The 27,350-nt window shown below is 37.9% G+C and overlaps 1 protein-coding gene across 2 annotated transcripts in view; it reads left to right on the forward strand.

Moving 5' to 3' along the window:
* The window catches only part of mib1 (MIB E3 ubiquitin protein ligase 1), a 76,924-nt gene that overhangs the window by 43,500 nt on the left and 6,074 nt on the right, over positions 1 to 27,350 (forward strand). For both annotated transcript variants that reach the window (XM_067362363.1, XM_067362364.1), the window contains exons 13-19: positions 11,610 to 11,742; positions 13,572 to 13,658; positions 14,221 to 14,379; positions 22,198 to 22,379; positions 22,528 to 22,717; positions 22,806 to 22,884; positions 26,173 to 26,292. In XM_067362363.1, the coding sequence (XP_067218464.1) occupies positions 11,610 to 11,742; positions 13,572 to 13,658; positions 14,221 to 14,379; positions 22,198 to 22,379; positions 22,528 to 22,717; positions 22,806 to 22,884; positions 26,173 to 26,292 (950 nt within the window). The remainder of the gene's footprint in view (positions 1 to 11,609; positions 11,743 to 13,571; positions 13,659 to 14,220; positions 14,380 to 22,197; positions 22,380 to 22,527; positions 22,718 to 22,805; positions 22,885 to 26,172; positions 26,293 to 27,350) is intronic.

Below are 27,350 nucleotides of genomic sequence, written 5' to 3' on the forward strand. Positions count from 1 at the left end.
AATGTAGATTAATTAATTAAAACGTTCTTGCTCATATTTTCACCCAGTTAAGACCATTTATTTAGGAAAGGTGGTCTAAATAAGTTGCTGAACTAAAATCAGTCATTTTAATCGCTAGAGGTGACTAGAATTTAGACTTCAAAACATTATAAAGTCTTATAAATAATAATAAAGTATAAATAAAGTACATAATAAAGTATATAAAATATTTTTTAAAAAGTGTTTTCATTGAGATTTCCTAAAAATTATATTAGTAATTGAGAACCTTGAGAAATGAGAACCCTTTTTTTTTGTTGTTAAACCCATTTAAATCAAATCTATAAAGCCATACTGGAATGTTTGACATGCGTTTACATTTGCTAAAGTTCACTGCAAACGGTGCACAGCTAAGATTTCTAGACATGATTTGTAGGTCTGGTCCGAATACCATATTTTGAGCTTCGGAGCTCTGTAGTAATCATCAGCACAGAATATTCAAAGCTTTGGTAGGAGGGGGCTGGAGATATTCTTCTCTCTAATAAAGGCATGTGTAACGAGTAGAAATATGGTGTATGGTGTAGAAATATGGCCCCTTTAAGATCTATGCGCTCCCGGTTGAACTGTCTCGAATGACTCAAGCACCGCATGTATGCGGGCTATTTCTGTTCTTCTGTTGCTCATTTAAAGTTATTTTCTGTATTAAGTAACGCTGTGGACGGCATGACATTTGCGAGGGAGAGTTACACCTGTTTCATGGGGAATAAAGCGGCAGTTGTGAAATGTCTATCGCCTCTTAAGTCTATCTGGTATCATAACTCAAGCTAAGTGAGCTAACGTATCCCTATTTGCTCCGTACACAACGCATTACAGCAGGAATCTCTGTGTGTCTGTTTGCATTTTGATTGTCAAGAACACGTTCAGAATTAATAAACTTCAATATACCACAGAACAGCATGAGTCAGAAGCGGTGCGCCTCATGCGGGCAGGGCTTATGCTGCGAGAACGGACACTGTACTATTGATACAAAGCACAGGTCTGTCAAGAGCAATACTTTTAAAAAGGTAGCCTAACATTTTTCTGACAAACAAATCGCTCCCAGATCAGAAATGAGCAGCACAGTAATTACTGACACAGTAAAGGGTAGGCTATTTAAATAAAAAAACGGAAAATAAATGAACGAATGGTAATAAATTAATTAGTAAAATCTCACGTCGAGCTTGTTAAAACTCCTATATTTCCCAATAGATTACTTTAGACTGATAATAATGGGAAAAAAGGCTAATACATTTTGTTTCTATTATTCTATTTTCCACAATGTCAAAGCAACGCAGCTTAACCCAAAATACAAGCTCGTGCAGTTGTGCTCTAGACAGAGAATACTCCAGATGCAGGGAACACACAGTAGGCTAAGCAGCAAATATATATATATATTAAGTATAACAAGGTTGGGTTCCTTAAACTGTCCATCACATTAAAAACGGCTAGGCTCAGAGGTCGCGTTAACTGAAAATTTTCCGTTTTCTTCTAACTTGTAACTGTAATTCCCACCCCTGTCCAGTTGGTGGTGAGCGCGCTTCAATGTGGCAGTAGAGCGCAAGTTCAGTCTCCAGAATAAAATGAAAACGATTCGTTTGATTACACACAGGCAAGCGCCCAATTTAAGTCAATTTTATAATAAAAAAGTTATAGTACTTACATAATTAAGTTTCTAATCCAGTTTGTTTGGTTTAAAAAAAAAAATAAAAATAAAATAAAGTTTATGGTCAACAAATGAGTTTTCTGAGGTATAATGTTATGTGACATTGTTTCCAACTCTGATTGAACTGATTAAGACATGATACAGATTTCGGTAAGCTACTGTGTCTTTAAACATATTTTCTGATGTTCATTCATGTTTATTTCATTTTGTAAAGTAGTAAAGAGGAAGGGATGATTGCGTTCACTCATGATCCACGTCAACTGTTCAAGATTAAAACTGAAAACTGATGCACAGTCTTTGTACAACTTTCTTTTCAAAATATAAACAAATGTATAGCCTAGGCCCATTTGCTTATCCTGTAAGATCGTGAATAAAAATGAAAATGTGGACGAAAAAAAGATACTATTAAACGTCTTATTAAAATCTACAAATTAAAAATGACGGGGAATAATTGATTATGACAGAATTTTACCATCCCAATGCAAAAGTCTAACGCAACCTCTGGCTAGGCTATATAGGATAATTGTAAAAAAGAGGATTGTATTTCGCCAGATTTTATAGTGTAAACATATTTAAGTGCGAATGAGAACCGTTTTGAACCCATCAGTAATTCTCTGAAATTCTTTGAAAACTGTTTTGTAAGTGCTGAGTTCAGGTACCTCGTAACAAGAGATCTCATCAATCACACTAGTACCTGACAGGCTGAATGGTGATAAGTATTGAGTTAAGCAGGGCTTTTAATTGCTATGGGCCTTGGGGTCTGCACAAAAAGACAAATGACTTTTTTAATGTTATGTGTCTGATTAATTTTGGCATAGCTCTTTATGTCTAGATGCAACTGATAACAAACAACAGACCTGTCTGGGGAGCAAGATTTGATTTCTTATTTGGCATTGCACACCAAATAAAAAGTAGGCTGATGAATCAAGACGGTTGGATGGACGTTTTTTTTTTCTTTCACAATCAAAGACACCTTCACCTCGCTGTATAATCTTGTGCTTCTGCCTAAACACGCCTTCCACATTCAGTGTACTTATAACATTATTCTCCACCCTGTTTTTTTTTTCTTTTTTCCTCCCCTCGTTCCTCAGTCCTTTAAGCATTCCATCATGGAGCGGGTAAAGCTGCTGAGTGGCAGACGGCATAAAAGTGATTTATGGAGGGCCGACCTGAGTGCTGTTGGGGGAAGCCTGTGGCAGCCGGTCTCTCAGCTCCTCACCATTGGTTCTACTCATCCCCACTGCGGCTGTACCACTGCTCCACTCTGATCTCTCCCCCCTGAGACACACACACACATTTACTGTAAGACCCAACAGTAGAAACGCCACACAATACGAGCAGCGGTACACAATACGAGTTGACCAGTTCACTTCACCCACATTGTGGCTTTATAATGTAATTCTGTTTTTATTTTATTTGTGACCGAGTGCATGGGTGTAAATATTTTAAATGGTGATTCAAACTAGGGATACCTGAGAATATTGCAAATTGAGTTACCAGTCCGATACCATTGTTTTTTCCCCTTAAAGGTAATTATTATTAGGGATGTCCCGATCACGTTTTTTTGCCCTCGAGTCCGAGTCCGAGTCATTTGATTTTGAGTATCTGCCGATACCGAGTCCCGATCCGATACTTAATAGCATACATAAAAAAGAATAAAGAAGAGCGAAAAAAACAGATCCAGGAACAGTGCTTTTCAGGTTTTTCAGGTATTCAGTTTTCACATAGTAATCAAATATAAAATATCACTGCATATTATCTTTACTGTATAAAATAAATAAAGATTAATCATTATTGAAGTTACAAAAACTATTCAGTATTCAGTCAAGAGCAGTGAGTGATTTCTTTGTTTTTTGTTGTTTGATTTAACATTAAATACAGGCAGCAGGAATAGTTGTTTTCCCTTTAAGACATGCACGATCCCGTACATATAGCTACTGTTCCACATGCGCTGTCTTTCTCGACTAATATACGTTCACTTAAGACATTACCGACTATGTTTGCTAGGATGCTCGCTAGGACGGGCATGTTGACATAATTTTTGTATGAATGTGGCCGCCGAAGCGCAAGACTTGAAAGAGAACTCAGTATTTGCGCGCTGACTGAAATAAGCGTGTGCGCGCTTCGGATGAGCGCACACAAATCTTCTCACAGCGCGTGCGAGTTCTCTTTCGCGTCTTGTTCTTTAAGGTTTAAATCAGCAAGGCTTAAATGAGTTAGTTTAAACACAGATAGCAACGTGTGCTGTTCAGGTCTCACCTGCGCTCGCGCGCTATCAACACCCGGGTGATGACGGCGTAAATGACTGGACATTAGAGCAGACGGCACTCGCAGTTAACAGTTTACAAAGAGTGACTGTTTTGTCCACGCTTTCTGATTATCGTTGTTGTAACGTTTTGTGCATCCATCGACTGAAACATACATTATCTGAACTCTGTCTGTTTTCCACGTTGCTATTTTAAACAAACCATATAACCAATAGATGCGTCGTCATTCGAGATGGACCGCAGTGCAAGTGCGGTCCGTAAGTGGAGAACCGTCCTAATACAAATATATCCGAGTCCTGATCGGGAGGTAATGTCCGATTCCGATCGAGTCTGAAACGACATGATCGGGCCCGATTTCCGATCATGTGATCGGATCTGGACATCCCTAATTATTATTATTTATTTTTTTTTTAGGCAAATTGTTTGTCGGAGCTGATAGCCTCATTAGCACCGCTTCCACACACATACCTCCTTTCCACCAGCACGAACCGGGTGCTAGTTCAGAGCTAGTGCTAGTGCCAGTTCAGAGTTGGTTCAACTGACAAGCCTTTTAAGAACCGGTTTGCCTTTCCGCGGGCTAGAGAGCAAGCACAGAGCCAGGTCTTACGTCACTGTATACGTCTCATATTTCACAGCAAAGCTAAACACAAACACACCAGGCTTGTTTGAGATGCATCGGCTTCTCGCATAGCGATCGGCGCATGACATCAAAGCTCCGCGAGAACAATCCAGCACAAGGAGTCGTATGCTCTACAAACGCTCCGGCGGATCCGCGGCACCCACTGAACCGGTCCACGCTGCTCCGATGCATCTCGAACAAGCCTTCTATGAACAGTCGCGGATGTTTCACTACTGTTGATCATGGCTTTGCGAACCTACATCGGCATCCTAACATGGCTCGCCGTAATTTGTATATAGACGGAGATTACAATCGAGCTGCTATTAGATCGATTAGCTGCTATTTAAAAAAAAAGGTGGTCACAAGTGTCTTGTTGGTCACGGTAACCCCGCCTCCAGCCCCTGACGCAAGCGGTTCTTACTTCTAGCCCAGCACCGTTTTGGTGCTACTTACGAACCACTTTTCCTGGTTCGGAGCTGGTGCTTTGTGTGTCGAAAGACAAAGAACTGATTTGAAACTAGGCTCTGGCTCCGAACCAGCACTCGAACTGCCTTGGTGGAAAAGGGGTACTAGTGGTTCGAATCCTGGTTTGTGATCCTTTCCCCCTCTCTACCACTTTGCTTTTTCTCCACTCTCTTGACTGTCCTATCCAATATAGGCAAAAAAGCCAGACAGCAATAAGCTTATAATATTGATTCATAATTTAAACTGTTGACTCAGATTTTGCAGGAAATGTCAGATTCACATCATTAGTTTTTTGCGTGGTTACGTCACATCCGTAAACAGAGAGAAGGTCCCGCTATTACAGCGAATGGAGAGATGTGCGAATCAGAAAGTTGGACAACTACCTACATGTCTGCTTCTCAAGCAAAGCTGTTCTATAACCTTAGAAGACTGAATGTAGTGTAGTCAATTTGATTTGATTTTTAGTTGTGTACACCAGAACAATCATAAACTTGGAGTGGTATATAGACAAGGTGCAATGACTGCATCATTTGTGGTCTTTCATGTTACTAAAACAAGAGTGGTGGCTAGCTTTGCCATATAATAACTTAAAATGTATAGGTGAATTTCAAAATGTCTAAATCTTACATTTCACATTTCCACAAATAACCAACTAGATGTTCTGCTGTGTCATTGCAACCAAAAGCGGAAAACTATTTGGACAATGCACATTTCAACCTTTCCCCCACATGCATATGTCCACCTCCACTGGGGTAAAGGACTGTAATCAATCAAACCAGACTATCCAAGGACAAACTGACACAAGCCAAACTGCCTTTTGCCCAATCAGAGTGCTTGTTTTTGTTTTGGGGGTTGGCCAAGTCATGATTCTGAGCCAATCATTTTCGTAGTAAGTGTCGTAATGGTAAGAGACATGACTGTGAATGATATCATGAGTTGCAGTGAGGGAGGTGGGTACAGAAAGTAAGTGAAGCACTGAAATAATTAGTAATACTTAAATTTATTTGACTTTGTTGTGCTTATCAAACAAAGGTGAAATTAAATTGTATACCATTTAAATATGAATGTAGTTTTTATGGTTGCTTTGTACATGCCATTGCAATAAGAACAATTTTATTTTTAATAGCTTATAGTCCTGTTCAACAAGGATTAATCTTTTTATGATGCTCCTTTTATCCAATGACTAAAGAATCAATTCATCAATAGATATTCAGAGCTCACTTTTAATAGCTTTAAATTCCTCCGTTTAATTAATCAATATTTATTTGAGCACAAATTGAAAAGACTTCACCTAAACTGTGATCCAATATGAACTGCATCAGTAATATTTACACTTTGCATACTCACCCATGTTAATAACTGATCTATGTTAAAGTGTTAAATAATTCATACATGGTTGCCATAGAAACCCATATGGTCACTTGGAGGTCACTGTATCTACTTAACTTAAACTGACAAGTAAGATAATGGAGAAGTTGAGCATTGATGATTCAGCCGTCATCTGCACTTTCTGTGTTAAAAAAAAAAAAATGGTTTCTGTTCATGGTATTTCCAGCTTCCACTCAGTTTAAAGGGTTAGTTCACCCAAAAATCACAATTCTGTCATTAATTACTCACCTTCATGTCGTCACCTTCGTTCATCTTCGGAACACAAATTAAGATATTTTTGATTAAATCTGAGAGCTTTCTGTCCCTCCATAGACAGCAACGCAACTACCACTTTCAAGGCCCAGAAAGGTAGTAAAGACATCATTAAAATAGTCCATTTGACTACAGTGGTTCAACCTTAATTTTATGAAGCGTCGAAAATACTTTTTGTGCGGCAAAAAAAAAAAATGCTTTATTCAATTCATTCTCTTCCATGTCAATCTTCGACAATGTTCGCGTTGTAAACACAGTGCAGTGCTTCCGGGTTCTATGTCAGAACGCTGGCTCAGTATTGCCTGGCTCCTGCATTAGAACCACATGCATGCGTCGTGGTGCTCACGTGAACAGCATCAGAGACTGACACGGAAGAGAAGAAATTGATTAATAAACGTTTTTTTTTTTTTTTTTTTTTTTTAATTATGAAATTAAGGTTGAACCACTGTAGTGACATTAAAGGGCTAGTTCACCCAAAAATTAAAATTCTGTAATTTATTACTTACCCTCATGCCATTCCATACCCGTAAGACCTTTGTTAATCTTCGGACCACAAATTAAGATATTTTTGTTGAAATCCAATGGCTCCTTGAGGCCTGCATAGGGAGCAATGACATTTCCTCCCTCAAGATCCATAAAGGTACTAAAAACATTGCTAAATCAGTTCATGTGAGTACAGTGGTTCAATATTAATATAATAAAGCAACGAGAATATTTTTGGTGCACCAAAAAAAAAACACAAAATAACGATTTACATAGTGATGGCCGATTTCAAAACACTGCTTTAGGAAGCTTCGGAGCATAACGAATCAGCATGTCGAATCAGCTGTTCGGAGCGCCAAAGTCACGTGATTTCAGCAGTTTGGCGGTTTGACACGCGATTCGAATCATGATTCGATAAGCTGATTCATAACGCTCCAAAGCTTCCTGAAGCAGTGTTTTGAAATCGGCCATCACTAAATAAGTCATTGTTTAGTTTTTTTGGCACACAAAAATATTCTCGACACTTTATAATATTAATATTGAACCACTGTACTCACATGAACTGATTTAAATATGTTTTTAGTACATTAAAGGATCTTGAGAGAGGAAATGTCATTGCTGGCTATGGAGGCCTCACTGAGTCATCGGATTTCAACAAAAATATCTTAATTTGTGTACTCGAAGATTAATGAAGGTCTTACGGGTGTGGAACGGCATTAAATGAAAGGGTAAGTAATAAATTACAAAATTTTAATTTTTGGGTGAACTAACCCTTTAACTATTTAATGATGTCTTTGCTACCTTTCTGGGTCTTGAAAGTGGAATTTGCATTGCTGTCTATGGAGGGACAGAAAGCGCTCAGATTTCATAAAAAATATCTTAATTTGTGTTCCAAAGATGAACGAAGGTCTTGCAGGTGTGGAATGACATGAGGGAAAGTAATTAATGACAGATATTTCATTTTTGGATTACTTACTTATACATAACACCTTTTTGCATTGATCTTCAAAAATTATTTGAATTTTTATTTTAGTTTTTTATTCTTTTGAGGCATTAAAAAGTAGCTATTTTTACTAAATACAGTTCTAGTAATATAAAGTCACCCATAGTGTGATAAAAGGTTTTGGTCATACTGCCGACTCCTTGCTCAGACTATTAATACTCTTTCCTTGGCAAGACCCAAACATGTATTATAAATGCATTTTGTGACCGTATTGCATGAGCAAGCTGTAAATAGAACCCCAATGCGGATCATTAAATCAACCTGTCAGCAATGCATCATACTGCTGTTAATGGGCATCTGACTTCAAGTACACCCAACTGTATCCTTAATACAAGCTTATTAGACATCTGTCTGCTGGCTTGTTAGTCTAGTGTTTCTTTGCTGCTTGAATCTGAAGAGCTTGAACACCAGCTGAGCTACTTCGGTGGATTGAATTTTCCTACCTCTAGTAAACAGTTTGGGGTTGGAGTGATTTAATGTCTAAGATTTATAGCACTGATGTCTACCACTCACCTAAGTGAGTCAGCCACCAATTGAATAATTTTCCATCACTTCACAAAGAAAATAATTCTCAGTGTTAACTTATTGTCAATTGTCATCTTCCCTCCTGTCTAGAAAAAGTCTAGAAAATTTTAGATTAGTCATGCATCCATGTTTTTTTATGATTTTAAAATCACTGGATGATTTATTTAATGTATTTTCAATTTAATGTTTCTTGATAAATAACACCTGTATAGCATACTGTATATACTGCTAGTTAGTGAAATAAAGATTTACATTTCATGTTCGAGGTACCATATTTCTTGTTCCTTACTGTGGCATGCAAATCATGTTATTTATTGCCATGTGAGCACAGCAATATTTCGGATTTTAACTTTTTTTTTTTTTTTTTTTAATCAGTATGCCTCAAGAAACAGTATAATTAGGTCACGGATATTACTGTGCCGTTGGGTCCCTCGTTGACTCAGATAATTTGCGTGAGACAGACATATCTGTAAAGTAAGCGAATGAAGGTTTGTAATGCTGTGCAATACCTTGTTCAACATCTCGCATTTTCACAAAATGTTTTACTGTATCAGAGTCTACAACCAGTGTAGAAATTCAGTTGACTAAACTTTTTATGCAAATAGATTTTATTACAAGTGCACAGCCATATGTCCAATGAAGACAAAGTTGGCTGGAAGTCACTTTAAAGAAGGCATTATGCAAGCTGCACTTAATAACAAACTCATCTTCACTCAGCAGACATTCTGATATGCAGATCTACTTTCCCTCTTGATGACTATTAATTGTTTCAAATACTGTCATTTCAGCCATTGTTCTTTCTCTTTTATTCTTGTTGGCATTAGTATAGGTATTGGGTTGTTATTTATGATCTGCTGCATGACATGGCTTACAAATACATGAAGAAAAAAGGCAGAGGGGGACCAGGGAACAGGGTTGAGAACAACTGTACTTACTGTAAGGTAGAGTTAGCCATTTCTCTTCCTAGTAACAGTGAGCTCCAGACCTATGACAAATTACCATGTGGCTACCGGAGACAACAGGCCTCGTTGGCGTACTCCTGAGGGACTTTCGTATCTCACAGTATGACCCAGTTCCATCGTGCTTTTCCTTCACCTTACTTCTCCTTCTGCCTTTTCCACTTCCTTTCAGTTCTACATTTGCCCCCATGTTCATTTTCGTGTTCAGATTGCTACTTCAGCCTTATTGTGTCCTCTGAGCCTTGTTCTTTACCTCTTAAATGGCAGCTGTTTACCTACCTCAGGTCGATATCAAAACCATATAAAGTTTGGCCACCAATAACAAGCCATTCATCATCTGCATTTTCCTTTGCTCACACTAAAGCAAATCATTTCCAGGAAGGAATTACAAGGGGTTTGTGCCATAGACTGCATATTTTTAGTGTTCTTTGAACTGCTCAACAAAAAAAGTTGACTGCAATGCAGTAGTGCCAGCAAGCTGCATTAATATTAATGCCTGCCCATTTCCACCAACGTGGCAGGCAGCCTGTCAATCTATGCTGCATCTGCTCACCACTCACAATGCCAGCACCTTACGGACACGATCCATCTTATTGTTGCCAACACAAGTGCACCAGTGCCAGGCCATTTTCTGTACTGCTACTACCTTCCTGTAAGGGATGTCTCTACCTGTGCGGTCCGTCACCAATTCTTGTCCTGCCCCATGGTGCATTTATTATTATTTTATTGTACAACTTCACTTGACACACCCAAAAGATGTTAGTGGATGTACCGAAACCTTGGTTTTCTTCTGTGTAAACAGTTTCCTTATTTTCCTCACTGTGTTGACGATCAAATTTACTTGAACTTGTGCAGCAGATGATCAGAAGTCAGTAATTTAAAGAGCATGTTCACAAACTCCAAGCCTCCATGAGCATTGCAGGTGTAAAGATGTTACTGGGCTGTGCGAATGTGCATGCTGGTGTACACTGCAGAACAGCCGCTTTGCTGCACAGCGCTCCAAATGTATACTGAGCTGATGCTCTCTCTCCGCACTACCTAAGAAACTAGATACTGGATTTGGGTTTACCAGAATCCACCCTGCAGCAAAAAGCAGCACTCTAGAGGCTTCCACAAATCCACTTCATCTCTGAAATTACATTCATCAATTTCTCTTCTTTTAGACGCCTCTTCATTTATTTCTGCTCATCCCACCAATGATACCTTAAAAACACCCTTAACATTCAAAGACATTTGAGAATACTAACCCTGCATTTCTTCTAGAGTACAGTTAATAAACAGATAAGCAAAGTGATTTGCAATTTCCTTGTTTCATCATATAATAATGAGATTGCTTTGGTATGTCAGTCTCTGTGAGACATATTACCCTTTATTTTACATTTTGGTCATTTCAGCCAACTCTTAAAGAGCTTTCCTAGTTAAAATGTTTAAGTTGGAAAAAGCACTGTTTTTTCATGATGGATCCTTACTGTAACTTCCAAGTACTTCCAAGTTGCAAGTGCCTGTTTCTACTATTTACATATTAAAGTATCACCAAATACAAATCTTATGATATTCTTCCTCTTAATAATCATTGCACTATTACCCATTGTTGCTCTATTACCTCTCATTACCTTTATTTAGTAATTTATGACTTTATCTTGTTGGTACTGCATCAATTCTTGATCAGTTTCATGTTTTTACCTCTGTGTTATGGACATAAGCTGTGCTCTTACCTGCTTATCTGAAGTCACGCTACTTGTTTTGCCCTGCAGCTGGTAGAAAACTGTTTGTCATTTCCTGTTGATTTGTGGTTTGCATTCAGTTTTTATTTTTATGGCCCTGATTGGGTTATGTTCCTGAGTTCAGTGCCCTTTATGTGACCTTCAGTCTCACCACACCTACAGAGGCCTGTGCACTAATTGTATGTTTATTAGTTCTTTTCAAATGCCAAAAAACAAAAATTTGTATTCTCATCTTTGTTTTGCAGTGCTATGCGTGTGCTGCTGTCCAAACTGCCGCGGCCATGGATAGTGGATGAGAAAAAGGATGATGGTTACACTGCACTTCACCTGGCTGCCCTCAACAACCACGTGGAGGTGGCAGAGCTTCTAGTCCACCAGGTCAGCAGTTCTAACACACACACTCACAGATTGCACTATACGAAAAGGACCTATCCTGGAGACCCTGTACTCCAGCAGGTTTAGTCAATCCCCTAGAATTTTGAAAGCATCAAGTACTTGTGCAGATAAGGATTCAGGTGGATAATTGATGCAGTTAATGTCATTAGGGGTGCAGAAGAGCTGAGAAAGTTAGCTTGTAATCCAGCTCTCATTGTACTAGGTCAGTCATAATTAGGGATGTACCGATCATGATTTTTCATGGTAGATTCTGATACTTAAGCAAATGGAGTCTGATACAGGTTGTCGATTTTGTTTGTTTTAAATTAGCTCTATTGCTCTAACTGGTCTTAAACAAACAAACAAACAAACAAAAATCTGTAGTCATTTGAAATTTGGGGCAACCACTGCATTTTAATCATGATCCAAACACATGAGCTGTTGTTTTTGGTCTGACTTTAGCTTTGTGAAATTATGCTTCATAAAACATACCTGCACAATGAAAATTTAAATTCACTCTCTTACAGAAGGTGTCGCTTATGAAACAGCAATGCTTAGTTACCACTGTAAACACAGCAACTCTTATAAACACTACTTTAATAGGCATTAAATGGAGGTAAAAGGAAACTTTTCTAAAGTCAGTTCCCTTCAGAGATACAAGCATATTATTCTCCTCCCCCAATTCAATATTTATATTTTTCATCAATATTTCCACACAAATGATAATTCTGGTATTATTGCAGTGCAGTTTGTGTGCAAGTCTAAAATGGAGACAAGTCCAAAAAAAAAAAAAGTTGGCGATGGCGTGTTTGTAGCAAAAGCCTTCTGGGTCCGATTTGTGCCCGGTCAACAAATGCATCTTGTCTCTTTAAATCGGAAGTTGTGATTAGTCTTTTTGTATTCTATTACTCATATATCTGAGTAATTTCTCGGCTTCTCGAACAAGGAAAAAAAATGTAGAGTTAGACTTGATTTTGTCCATCGGGAATCGATTGGGTTGTTGGATCGTTGTCGTTTGCTGTTGCTGTAATCTCATGTGACAGGTTGCCCTTTAAACCCTTTAAAATCTTTAAGCTCGAATTCATCAGATGTAGATTATTAATGACAAAAAAAAGTAATGATTTTAAATTCTAATTGAATTCTTGAATTAAAGAACACAGTGGTCTTGAGTTGAACTGTCCCTAAACTTGCATCAGCATCTTTAAAATGCAGGATTCTCCTGTTCTGCATGTGTGAATTTGGCCAAATGGGCTTATCTCCTTACCTCCTACGCCACAGTACAGCATGACACTGTGGGTCAGCGTTATGCCGTGGCACAGTAACAACATTATTGCAACATTCCAGCAGTGTTATGAGAATGCTGTGCTGGCTCAGTGCAGTCCTTTGTCAACTACCTGCCATGACGGAAGAGAGGGAGAGACAAAGAAAAGGTTCACACCAGTGACTTAAGCCTCAGCCTACGAACCACAGTAGGGCTGCACTGCAGTAATGCAGAGAGATGTTGCTATGGGGGTTCAGTCAGGGAATATCTGAATACAAATCACCATTAGCTCACATTTCCTAACACAACCTATGGGACTCATGCTCATGAGCAGCAATTTATCCTCAGTTGTTGAGAAGTGATATGGACACTGACTGTTACCTGAACATGAGTGGGAAATAAAATTGTGGAAGCTAAATCTAACAAATACTGTTTTTCTTTATAAGGCATCTTATGTAATTGTATCTATATAATTGTATATATAATAATGGTTAAAGTTTAAAGCATTTATGTTTCTCAGAGGTCAACAGATTGATTTGTTTGTTCTTTCTCTGTGTTGCTTTCTCCATAGGGAAATGCTAATTTGGACATACAGAACGTTAACCAACAGACAGCATTGCACCTTGCTGTCGAGCGTCAGCACACCCAGATAGTGCGAGTAAGTGGCTCTGTCTTCCTCTGTTCTGTTCTCTTCATTTCCATTCGATGTTTGACATCTGCACCCCTCACTCAGCGATCTGGCTTCCTACTCAACACAAACGCATTGATGAAGCAATGTAGCTAAGTGCCCCTGGTTAAGATTTAAATGCAGGGAGTTCTGCTGCAGATTTATCCCCTTCAATTGAATTCATTTAGTCCTGAGCAATCTGGACTACGCCAGGAGAGGTACGGGGAGCGGGGGTGGAAAATGGGAATCAATGGAATCTAAAGCGCCATCATGTGGTCATATAAGAGCAGTGCAACTCTCTGCTTTTCAAAACGTCTGCTCTGTTGAGAAATATTCTCAATAACCAAATAAAAATGTGCTTTTTGTCTCAAACATTACACTTTTTCTATTTGATAATTTATTTTTGTCATATACATACACGATGAAATTTGACATCTGTGTTTCAGATGTCATTTATTACCTTGTTCGTCTGCATCAATGAACGAGAGCATAATTAAATCTGCTACCATTACTGAGAGCACACAGTTAAATTCAGTCCTCTGTTTGTGTCCAGCTTTTGGTGCGAGCCGAGGCAAAGTTAGACGTGCAAGACAAGGACGGAGACACGCCACTGCACGAGGCCCTGCGTCACCACACTCTGTCCCAGCTGCGCCAACTTCAGGACATGCAGGACGTCAGCAAAGTGGAACCCTGGGAGCCCTCCAAAAACACAGTATGTATAGAGAATTATATGTGTTCTCAATAAAAGCTTTCGATTAACAGAATGTGATGTACACATTTTCAGTTTTTCTTAATTCTGAATTGATCCACAAGAAATAATTGGAATTTTAAATTAATTATTTGTATTAAAAAAGCATACACATATTAAAGATTATAGATATAAGGCCCTTGAAATCTGTTGTATTTTCCAAAATCCATTTGTTTAAATGAATCCATTTCATTTTTCTGGATTTTCCATTTTTAATAGTTAAATTCAATTTTAGTCATCAAAAAACATGTTGAAATTAATTGTGTAAATATAACAACAATTTGTTAGGTTTAACAAAAATTAGGTTTTTAGCGCCATATGTCATGTAGAACATACAGACTACATATTTAAATTGCAGGGTTTTTTTTTACGCTTTATTGTTCATAGACACTAGTCCATATTCCTTTTAATTATTCATCAAAAATCTGCCAATTCCTTGACATTCTGCATTATTCTGTAAATTCCATTTTTATGACTGGATTCTGCAATTCTGTCTGCTTTTTCCATAAAATATACAAATTTTAGCATCTTAAAGAGAGCCAAATCAAAACCATGAACATCGAACACAATTTACATATAAGTATGACCAGGAGCATTAACCATATCCTTCTCAAGTGGACTTAAGTTGTGATTTTTCCCAAATGTGGAAAGCTACTTTCATACCATCCAAACTAACTGATCTCAACTTACATCAAATAAAGGGCCTGTTACACCTGGGGCCAGTTGCACCAGCTGTGCGCAAGTTACAACGTAGACTAGTTTTCACGTAAATGGGCACTAAGTTACAACTTACGCACTACTAAATATTTTTGTGTTGCACCATTAAACTTAGTTGAAGCTTAAATCTACGTATACACTAAATATTTACGGAAGCCTCCTATCAGGAGTAACGGTTGGAATAAAATAGCAGACTGACTGAACTGCATCAGTAAGCTCTTGTTTTACCTGACAGACTTCATTCTTTACACATATATGATGCTGCTGACATTTACACTCTCTTAAATTTTAAGAGAGAGTACATCATGTGAAAAGATTACTTTGTTAGACACTCTTCAACACGAACCTGTTAAACAGCGCACCGCTGTGTGCATCGGTCCTATCCCTCCGTGTTGTGCATGTCAAATAAAATCAGTCATAATCAATAAATGTAATTTCTTATGTTTTTGTTGTTGTTTCAGTATTTATTTATTGATCCTTATTAATTTCGTTTCAAATACAGTTTCTGAATGTTATTTACATATAAAAACATTTATGATTAAGTAGTAGGCTATTATATTTAATGGGAACTTTTTTTTTTACTGTTAGCTACGTGAGGCAAAATAAGTCAGAATGAAGGATAAACTGAAATTTATGGAATTTCAACAACTTCTGCTCCTGTATTTGAAGGATAACTGAAGGTAAACGTCATATTATGCGACTACGCATTACTTTACGGAGACCTTACGAGCTACTAGCTACGTTCTGCCTTAAGAACAAATGGTGCAACCGAATAAAGTACAGAGTTAGTTACAAACTAGCTAGTAGTTACTAAGCCACTAGTGTGGACTTTACGTTCCAATTTAAGAAAGAACTTACGAACGGCTGGTGCAACCCTACCCTGGTCACTTCATGCATTTTCTCTGATCCGTTAGCTATCCAATCATGAAAAGACCAGGTGTAAATACCATCCGAAACTTATTCGAGACTGATTTAAATCCGATCGCTCAGACCACTTCAGGAGTTGGTCTGAGACGTATTCCAGTCAAAACTGAACAAATCTAAATGCATCTGGTTGTTGAAACCACACATGTAAATTTTACTCTTCCCAAAAATGCTAAAAAGTGTGTCTCAGCATGATATAGGCCGCCAAATAAAATGTTATAGCCAGATGTGACATCGCTACTGCAACACGCATCACCGCAGATGAGCAGCTGAGTATCTCTTCAGCAGTCTGACATGCAAACTGCTGCTAATAAAACTGAAAGTAAGTTGCAGATGCTCAAAACAAAATTATCCTCATTAAAAGTAATGAGACTAAATGATCTTTCCAGGGCTGTTGCCACGCTCTCTGCTATTGCAGTCTTAGATTTTGAAATTAGCTGATGATCAATAAAATGCAGCTCATATTTGTTGCTTTTGGTGACGTGAACTCCATTAAATCTGCATATATAGTGTGGGAATTGTTTTGCAGGGACACATTTATGTTGGCAAGTGTAAATGGAATAGTTTTGATGAATCAGATAGCTATCTGATCAGTAAAAATGCATGAAGTGACCAGGTGTAAACAGGCCCCAAGACTCAGGTTCCAAAAAAAGAATTCTAAGATCAGTACTAAACACTGAGGCCGTGTAGATACTCAGCAAATGTAAGGGCTGCTCTCAAGCTTTTCCCTGTGTTAACAATGATAGATCGTACTCTGTTATAAGAGCCATTTCCCTGCTGTCACATGAGTAACTGGCCCAATGAGCCACAGTTCCACTGTAGTCCAACGTCCTTTACACTACACAATCCTTCAGGTGAGACATTCTCCCTTGATTGTCCCTTCCCCTTCTGTGGGATTGCATATATTTGTGGAAAATTGAGTGGGAGGAGAGAAAGCAAAAAGACAGCTTTGGTAGACAGCAGGCTATTAAAGACATTTACTATTTGCTCATTCTCCGTAATGCATAGGCACAATGATGGCAGTCAAATTGCCAAGCTTACGAGCTTGATCAGAGCAGATTTAAAATGCGACGAATACCGTTTTCTTAGGTAAAGGGTCCTAAATGTGACAGTAAAGAAAGTGAGCACTTCATATAGAACATCAGTGAGCGAAGCCAGCCGTGATGAGGCTAGTCTTGTCGTAATGTCACACTGTCAACCAACAGCTCATTACAACTTTCCTGCTCAAAGTTATCTTTAATGGTTTACTGTCTACAGGTTTTGATACACTGCCCTTAAATGGGGTAGTTCAGAGGTCTTCAACCCTGCTCCTGGGGACCCAATGTCCTGCAGAGTTTAGCTCCAACCCTAATCAAACACACCTGATCCAGCTAATCTAGCTCTTCTTGATTGCTTGAAAATCACAGGCAGGTGTGCTGAAGCAGGTTGGAAATAGATTTTGTAAGACAGTGGCTCCACAGGAGCAGGTTGAAGACCTCTGGGGTAGTTAATCTGGAAATTAAAGTTGCCATTTGCTTACTTGCTTTTCCAGAACACAACAAGAGGGATTGTGAAGAATATATCAGTTGCACTTTTCCCTGCAATTACGATAAAGAGCAACTAAAGGTTAAAAAAAAAAGACTGAAATCTGACTGATAATTGACACACATGCATCGAGCTGTTAAAGGGTTAGTTCACCCAAAAATGAAAATTCTTTCTTTAATCCTACATGTCGTTCCACACCCGTAAGACCTTTGTTCATCTTCAGAACACAAATTAAGATATTTTTGATGAAATCCATAACTCCTCCACAGACTGCTATTTAACCACCACTTTCAAGGTCCAGAAAGGTATTAAAGACATTGTTAAAAAAAAAAAAAAGTTGACGCGACTGCAGTGGTTCAACCTTAATTTTATGAAGCAACAAGAATACTTTTTGTGCAAAAACAAAACACTGTCTCCTACACTGTTTACATTTAGCGCTTCCAGGTTCTACGTCAGAACACCGGCTCAGTATTGGCCGACTCCTGTGTCAGCATCACGCGCATGTGTCGTGCTGCTCACGTGCCCAACGTCAGCCAATACAGAGCCGGCGTTCTGACACAGTACCTGGAAGCTCTGAAAGTAAACAGTGGTGGAAGTGGCTTGAAAGTGGTGGTTAAATTGCTGTCTATAGAGGAGTCACATACCTCTCGGATTTCATCAAAAAATATCTTAATTTGTGTTCCAAAGTTGAACGAAGGTCTTACGGGTGTGGAACGACATGAAGGATTAAAGACAGAATTTTCATTTTTGGGTGAACTTACCCTTTAACAACTTTAACAAAGTGACCTGATCATAACTAAATCAGCAATTCATTGAACATAATTGAACAACTGAAAAGATTTCAAAAGAATGATTAGTTCACAAATTTGTACCAATTAATTGAAAATGATTTAGTTCTCAAATTTGATGGTTTTAGTGAATAATGAAAGCTAACACAAAGCTGTTACATGACTTAAGTAATATGGACTATTTATATAATGCTTCTATGCTGCTTTTGTGTACTTTTTAAAGATTGAAACATCCGGCTCCCATTATCCTTTTGTGTTTTAAGGAAGAAAAGGAAGATTGAGTTTTAGTCTGTTTATTTTGGTTGTTATATCTTTGTATGCCTAAAAATCATTGCAGTAGTACCCTATATCTGCAAATAGCATATAGCTAATAGATCACATCACAACAACTGATCGGCAAGTTTTTCTCTCTAGTGCTGCTGCTGTTACACTTTAATTCTCCCATCAGTGCCATTGTTTCTTAGGTATCCCACAGCACTTATCAGTGACCTCCAATCCCGCAGCATTTCTTTATCTTCATTACCACATTATGCTATCAATACACACAGTATCAACTGTCAGAAAGCTTCACCATAACATCTCGCACCAGACAGACTGACAATGTCGGTCCCGTGCACCCTATTTGTTATAGCCTTTGTAGCTGTTCTTACGGCTGACCCCAGCCCTGCCAGTTCACATCATTGCCTCTCCACGACTGTCGTAAATCAAGCGTTGTATGACAGGAGGCTGCTTCCAGGCCAGCAGTCTGCCATTTATTAACACACACAGTGTGACAAATCTCTCTCCCTATCAAACCATCACACTTACCACATGCAGGAGATAGAGAGTCGGGCCATCCATTTAAAACACTCCACTGAAGCCATCAGTATGCAGAGGTCTGCCCACTTTCATCTCAATGTGGTCCACAGCATTTCATCACTTCAGATGAATCTGTTATACCAACATTACATCATGGACATGAGTGGGGCTCTTGTGCTTCTTTAAGTTAAAGTCAATTACTCATGGTATTTAAGTCGAGCATCACTGTTAGTGTTGCTTGTATTGCTTAACAGTGTTGTCAGTTAAAGGGGTGGTTCAGTGTTTTGTTTTTTTTGTTTTTTTCTAGGCTTGTGTTTTTGGGGCAGAGTTTAACATGTCTTAATGTTTTTTTTTTTTTGTTTGTTTTTTTTTGAAAACGCTGTATTTTTCATATATTTTATTCTACACCTCTGTTTCCATTGTCATATGAACGGCTCGTTTGACTTCCTGCTTCTATGAAGCCACTCCCTCCGAAATGCGCAATGTGTTCAGATTGGTTAGCAGGTTGGTAGCGGGCCCAGTGTATTGTGATTCGCTGAAGCGTCCGGAAACGGCACGTCCCTTACCATTCGTTGTTACACGCTTAGGTGGAAATGTAAATAACGGCGTCTATATTGCTCTATCAAATTAAGCCCGAATCAGACCCATATGAAGAGGGTCAAAGAGAATCTCTGCAATCGCGGCTTTTAAAGGACGTTTATAATGGTATTTCATTTTGTATTTGTCAAAGTGTTTAGATAAGCTGTCACTGCTGTTTGTTAGCTTTCAATATATGGTTTTATCCTGATTAAAGCTTTACTGTAGCTGAATACATGACTGAGTAGTCGCATTTTTGTAAAGGTAGCGTTTAATTTATAGCATGAACAACTGTTTGTCTACGAACATAGACGTTTGTTGTTTGTTGGCGTTTGTTGAAGTAAGTAATTGTGCAAATCCAGCATTAAACTCATGTAGATTCTGGAAGCTCTCTTCAGTGGCGCATCCAGTGTAGAAAATATCACAGATTATAATGGGTTCTATTATCTTTTGATGCGTCGCTCGCATCTGGTGTACACAACTCTTCCGCTTCCATTATGCTGCGCGACATGGCCTCGCCTACTTTGTTGCGTGTTCCCGGGGGTGTGTTTTGCAGGGTTTATGATGTCACCAACCCGGGAAGAAGCTTGTTGTAGTCCAAAACCAGTCGTTTTTGTAGGCATTAAACTGCCTTAACTTTAAAAGACAATATCTGTTTGCATTGAACTTTCAGTGCTGTAACTTTGCAGATACTGTTTATGCTCAAGTAGCAACATTACACACGAACTAAAGTTAAAAAAGTGAAATCGCATTGAACCACCCCTTTTAAGTTATTTTTTTTTAACCTGATGAATGGTAAAATGGACACAATCTTGCATTGAAGAACAAACCAGAGCCATATCTAGAAACTTGGGTGTGAAACTTTTGACTTGGCCAGTAAGAAACAACTCTGAACAATTGTATAGCAACATCTCTAAATGTCTATTTACTTTGTTTGCCTTAAAAGGGTTGGCTTACCCAAAATTACCCTCATTTCATTCAAAACCCATAAGACTTTTGTTCATCTTTGAAACACAAAGGAAGATATTTTTAATGATACCTAAAAGATTTCTGTCCTTCCATTGAACGTCCACACAACCAAAACTTAAAGACATACACTGTAAAAAACAAAATTTACTTAATTTTTCTTTCGCAAGTTTTTGCTCACATTTTTTTAAGTAAATTTCAAATATGGAATTAAGTAACTCTACTTAACTAAGATAAGTAAAATTAATAAAGAAAATAAGTAATTTTAACTTGGCCAGTAAAAGGTTGTAAAAGTAAAAGTTTCTTTTGCAATAAATGTACTCAAACAATATAACACTGAATTAAACCATGCTTTTAAAGTGTATGCTTTACTTAGAAACATCTAAGTAAATAATACAATCTTCATATTAGAAGTAACATGGCACCTGAACACCAAGAACTCAGTACTTGGTACACAATACAGAATGACTGTAACATTCGATGGATCGTTTTGAGTGTGATTGTAGCATTTTGAAAAGAAAATTAACTCCAAATATCACAAAATGGCAAGTTACTAAACATAACCACAAAAGCAATGATAAAACAGTGTAAAAACAGCAAAAAATCAACCTCATTAATTATTCAAGGCCCAATGCATGATGGGAACACCAGTATCAGAAAAGTTGAGTAGTTTTACTTAATTGATTTAATTTATTTAATTTTACCTGTTGATATTTACGCTTTAATTTCTACAAGCTTAAATTGAGTACTAATATAGAATTTACTTAGTTTTTTTAAATTTCATGTAAAAGTTAAATTTGTTTTTTCTGTAGTATTTACTTCACCATAAAATAATTTAAATGTAACCATATGAATTGAGCTGTTTAATCCAGGTCGATACACGATCACTTGAGTTTAAACACTCAAACATGTCTGCTTGACACGCACAAAACCATTTAGGTTTGTCCTTGTGTTTCACAAGCTCGTCTGAGCTTCCGCAAGAACCAATGAGGTTGTTCTTGCAGTATGGTTTAGCTTCCGTTTACCATTATCAGTGTGTGTTGATCAGTGTTTATATGTGAATAAAAGCCTACATTAAATCATATAAAGCAATTTTGCTTCTTCAGAAGACTTAGATTGCACCACACAAATCATACAGATTATACTTACTGTGTCTTTAGTAACTTTTTGAAGCATCTAAGTTTTGATTGCATGGGCTTCCAATCGAGGAACTGAAATCTCTCAGGTTTTGTTCAAAATATTTTAATGCATGGGTGATGAACGGAAGTCTTATATATTCGGAATGACATGAGGCTGAATAAATGATGATTTTTGTACTATTACTTCAAATGATTGAGGTAAGTGTTAAAATGAAAATGGTTTCTCTGCACTGTTCTCATTTTAATAGCATAGTGTAATTATTTAAAGTTCAACATGAGTAATTGTGAGTTTCTTTAATGGATAACCTATATTAATCTATAGTATTTGGCTCTGTGGTGCATCTTCACAGTTAATCATGGGACTGGGCACTCAGGGGGCTGAGAAGAAGAGTGCAGCTTCTATTGCTTGCTTTTTGGCGGCCAATGGAGCTGACCTCACCATCCGTAACAAGAAGGGCCAGTCTCCTCTGGACCTGTGCCCTGACCCCAGCCTCTGCAAGGCTCTAGCCAAATGCCACAAAGAGAAGACCAGGTATGCATGTCTATATCCAACCAGTAGGGGATCTATTGAAGCTTGTTCCCTGCTATGCATTAACTGCTTTTCTCCTTCTGCACTTTATATCTCTTTATATCTCAGTCAATGTTTGTCCTCTCTCTCCCACTTACTCTCTTGCCCTCAGTGGGCAGGTTGGCTCCCGTAGCCCATCTCTAAACAGTAATAATGAGACTCTTGAGGAATGTATGGTGTGCTCGGATATGAAAAGGGACACGCTTTTTGGCCCCTGTGGTCATATCGCCACCTGCTCTCTCTGCTCGCCTCGTGTCAAGAAGTGTCTCATTTGCAAAGAACAGGTCCAGTCCAGAACCAAGGTATGGAAACCTGCCTCACTAATTTCTTTTGTGCATGTTTGTGTTCTTATGTGCCGTAGTGAAGATGTTTTTTTTTTTTCAACCACAGATTGAGGAATGTGTGGTTTGCTCTGACAAAAAGGCAGCCGTGCTCTTTCAGCCCTGCGGTCACATGTGCGCCTGTGAGAGTAAGTCAGCTTCCTCTCTCCTCCCACACCACACCTCTTCTTTCATCACCCCATGTGATTTGTCTCTCATCCAGCCAAAAAAGTTCATTCTGTCATCTGACTTGTCAGAACATCACACATCACATGACTATGATACAGATAAAGACATCTAGGTGTGCACACACAGGATGAGCTTGAGATATGGGTGAATATCGCAAAACTTCTCTAGAACAAATCCTGGTCATTTCTTACTCCATAATCAGAAGAAAATTAGAATTTTAGGACCATTTTATTAACCCTTAAAGACCTAGAGCATTTCTGGGGCTCCTGACTCGCTAGCACTTTTCTCTGGTTTTCTAGCCCATTCTAGCAGTCAGCATCAAGTGCCATATATCATTTTAAACAGGACAACTTGAAGTTTCAGTTTAGCTCATTTAAAGTCACAATTTTACATTTATTTTGTCTGAGAATAAATCACATTTCCAGAATTTCAACAACAACAACAAAAAAGCCAGCAAAAATCTGGTGTTTTTTTTACTGTAAACTCTCACAAAACCTCTTTTAAAAAGTTATATTTGGATGTTTTAAACTTTCAGATGAAATTTTGTCTAAATGTAACAATCTCTAAGCAAGTTATAGCCATTTGTTACAATATTACTCTAGATAAAACTACAATATTACTCTTTAGAGATAAACTGGTGTACTTTATTTATTGATAATGTGTGTCCAAAAAAGACCAGGGAGTACAAAAAAATGTTATACAACAGAACACTAAAGCAAAAGTGACTTATTAGAGAACTATATTTTCAATCTGAACACGAATAAAAACAAATAGTGTTGCAAGTAATGAAAACGATTATGAAAATTGTCTTGTGCAATGAAAATAAAAACAGTGCATAGGTTTTTTCACAAAATACACACAAAAATATACACAATCTTCACAAACTATAAAATAAGTATTTAGATAATAAAACAAACAAACAGAGCATGTGGCTGTACTCATCACTGAACGTGTCACATTTGAATGCTCCGGTTCACTGCGTAATGACACGTTTGAAAACATAAATTGCAATAACTTATCTGATGTGGAACTGTTTTATCCTCATTTTTGGTTCATGTTATGTCAAAGTCATGCTTTGTAACATGAGTGTTCACATTCAAATCTGTTATTTTTGTTTTTCATACATGCAGATAAATACTTTCACGTTGTGCTTATTCGTACTTCCAAAGAAACATCATAATATCGAGGTTCAAATGACCAAAACCTATGTTTATTGATTGAGATGATGATGGTTTGAACCAATCTGGGCATAGGAGGCGGGACTAGGCATCAATAATCGTTCCTGTTTGGCTTAGAAATGTGACATCATTGGAAAGCTGAGAATCTCCTCTTTATGGTACAGATTGGATTAGTGGTTCAAAAGTTACTAAACATTTTAGAATTTTAAGCATGCAAAATATAACTTTTTTTTTTTTTTTTTTAGCAAAATGTGCACTTGACAAATTTCATAACAGAATCAAGCATAAAGATTTCTGTTACAACACCATTAGCGGATTAGTCACATGGGTTTAATGTTCGCTACTTCAGAATTTATTCAGCAAATGTGTTTTCATCTTCCATTAACTGCATTAACTCTTTTTCGCACAAGTCAAAAATCACATTCAAGCGAGCGTAAAAACTCTTTTTGTGAATGAATGGATTTTTATTCGAAATTTGGCATTTCCATCACTCGTTTCCGATGCGATACTTCAAAATGTGCATAAAAACAGGGTGAAGCAAACATAGCTAGTGATGTAAATGACTTGGTGGTTAGGTGTAATATAAAAGTGAATTGTTTGTTCTCAGCTATCATCCCTCCTACCTGATCCCTGGTTGTCAATCCAGAAAGTTTGCAGTATACATAGCAGCATGAAAACTAAACTTGTATAAACTTGCAAGCACTTGCAAACCTTATGCTTTTTTAGCGGTAAGCGGATACTGACTAACTTACTGACTAACACCTCTGATAGGCCATTGTCTTCCTGCGCTGAACAGATAACAGACATTTTTAGAATTGTAATAAACGGCCTTTTTACGTGCTAAAGTATAAAGCATACCTGCAAATAAGCTGCTTTTCGGCGGTTTGATTTAAAATGTCATTTATGTGAATTGTGTAGATACGACAAGTTTTTTTGTGCGGGTGTAGGGGTGAAATTGCAAGCACAATAAACCTCACAAGAATTGAAAATGCTATTTTCCCATAGACCGGAGTGAGATAGACGTCTCTCCAGGTGTCGCGATCTTTCTTGGCGTTCTGTAGCCAGGTTTCCATCCAAGGATTTTTTTAGTGCTTCAAAATGTTTAGTGATATAGCTGATGGAAATGCCATTTGTCAATAAAATTTCTCAATTTGTCAACACAATATTTTTCAGTTTATCTTTAGCGCGTAAATTCTGTCGATACTTCAAATGTCGAAAAAATTGGTTTGGAAACACTTTCTGTGAAAAAGTGCTTTAACGCAAATAAATTTGGTGTCACATGACAGAATTGGCCTATAGTCTGCAGCTTCCGCGTTCGTGGTTTTGCTCCCATTTAAAGCACCGTTTAGAGTTCAAAGACGCATCACAAGAATGAGGAAAATTTCTGCAGCTCAATGAAAATGTCTGCAGATCGACAAAAATAAGCAGGGTTTCTGTCAAATCAAGCAAGACTGTTGGAGTTTTCAACGCTGACAAAAAGAAAGGTAAAATAAAATACAGAAATGTTACTTCTGTATCTGAATAAATAGAAATGCTGTCATAAAATTGTGAGTTTCGATTTCATGATCAGAAGTGGTTGTAGCCAACATGACACTTGTAAATAAAATAATTTAAATAGTGCAATTTATTAATAGGCTATAGAATTTTATAAATTATATAAATTAGGAAAATAAAGTGGTTGGAAAATAAAGCTGTAATAGAAGCTCTAATGTGACAATAAGCCTCAGTTTAGTTAATGCAGACAATTTATTTATTTTTTTAAGGTTAAATACGCAAATAAAATGTTTACAGCTGCAGCTGTCTCTGAAAACAAAATCAACAGTGATTCTATGTTTTTGATGTTATTGAACTCAGAATGTGGACATTTACATGTTAAAATCACAAAAATGTTCTCCTGGGGAGTATGCCCCTACACCACCCTACTACTATTTACTTAAGAAACATGTCACCTTTTCACCTCTTTTGAGTTTGAAGGTATGATAAAGTATCAATGATACAGTAGGCTTTAAAGTTTTAAGAAGTTAACCTTGTACGTTGTGCGTGTGTTTGCATTTGTGTGTGTTCCTGCAGACTGTGCCAGCCTGATGAAAAAGTGTGTACAGTGTCGGGCAGTGGTGGAGCGCCGCACTCCCTTCGTTTTGTGCTGTGGAGGGAAAGGTATGGAGGATCCCACTGATGATGAGGACATTAGTGAGTGAACTTCCACACGTTCCCGCTTTTTTATTTCTCTTTCCTCTCTCTCTTCCTTTGTTCTCATGTCTCTCATGTTTGATATTTACGTTGGCTTTGGTTGGTGCTTCTCTGTTTCTATTGCCCACACTCATTTCTCGCCTCCATTGTTATGACTAATCTGTTATTTCCCAAATGTGTTTTTATGACTCAAATCAGACGTGTAGCCCCTCCCCTTAATGCATAATATCAACACCCTGGAATGAGCTTCGTAACTGCTCTGGAATGTCTTCGTGATTTAGATTTTTTGTGATTTTTAGGAAGCCATTCCAAGCAGACGACTGAAAATGCATCCCCTGATTTCATTTTTTTTTTTCACAGAAAACAGAGAATATTTCTATAATTGGACATGCCAAAGGGGCTATGCGAGATTTATTTTAGTTCCATCTTTTTTTAAGTTGTGATTCACTACTATTTGTTACAACATCATTCCTTTGTATGTGATCATGACACTGCCCATGTTCTTTATGTTGGTTTAGTTTGAGTTCAAAGGGATACTGGTGTAAGTTCACTTTTTTACAGTGTTTATTTATAGAGAGGAGGATCTGTTTCTTTTTATCCTCGCTTAGATGTCCAACACATCCATCCACACTGACATCTCTGCTGACCCTCAGACATGCTGATCCACAAAAACACACACACACTCGCACACAGTCCAGTCAACAGAGGAATGTAGCCTTTAGCTCTTATCTTGGTCTGTCTTTAGTGCCTGAGCTCTGTTTGTTGTAAGGCGCCACTTTTCCACACACACAAGACCCAAGCAGCATCTCATATAGACCTAACACACTCCAACCCCCCCGCCTCTCCATGTAGATGGAGCAATGAGAGAGAAATGCCACCATAGATGGGATTCTCTCCTGCTTCAGTCACTTTGAAGACTAAAGCACTTTAGTTCCCACATACAAGAGGCTCCTCGCTTTAAAAAAGGATGTGATAAACTGACATATGAAGGCTGTGGTCAATCACATGTGCCAAGAACTTTAATTTCCACAGAAGAGAACTCGAATATGAACGCAGGA

This window comes from Chanodichthys erythropterus, chromosome 16 (genome assembly GCF_024489055.1).
Source record: "Chanodichthys erythropterus isolate Z2021 chromosome 16, ASM2448905v1, whole genome shotgun sequence".
In the NCBI taxonomy this organism is placed as follows: Eukaryota; Metazoa; Chordata; class Actinopteri; order Cypriniformes; family Xenocyprididae; genus Chanodichthys; species Chanodichthys erythropterus.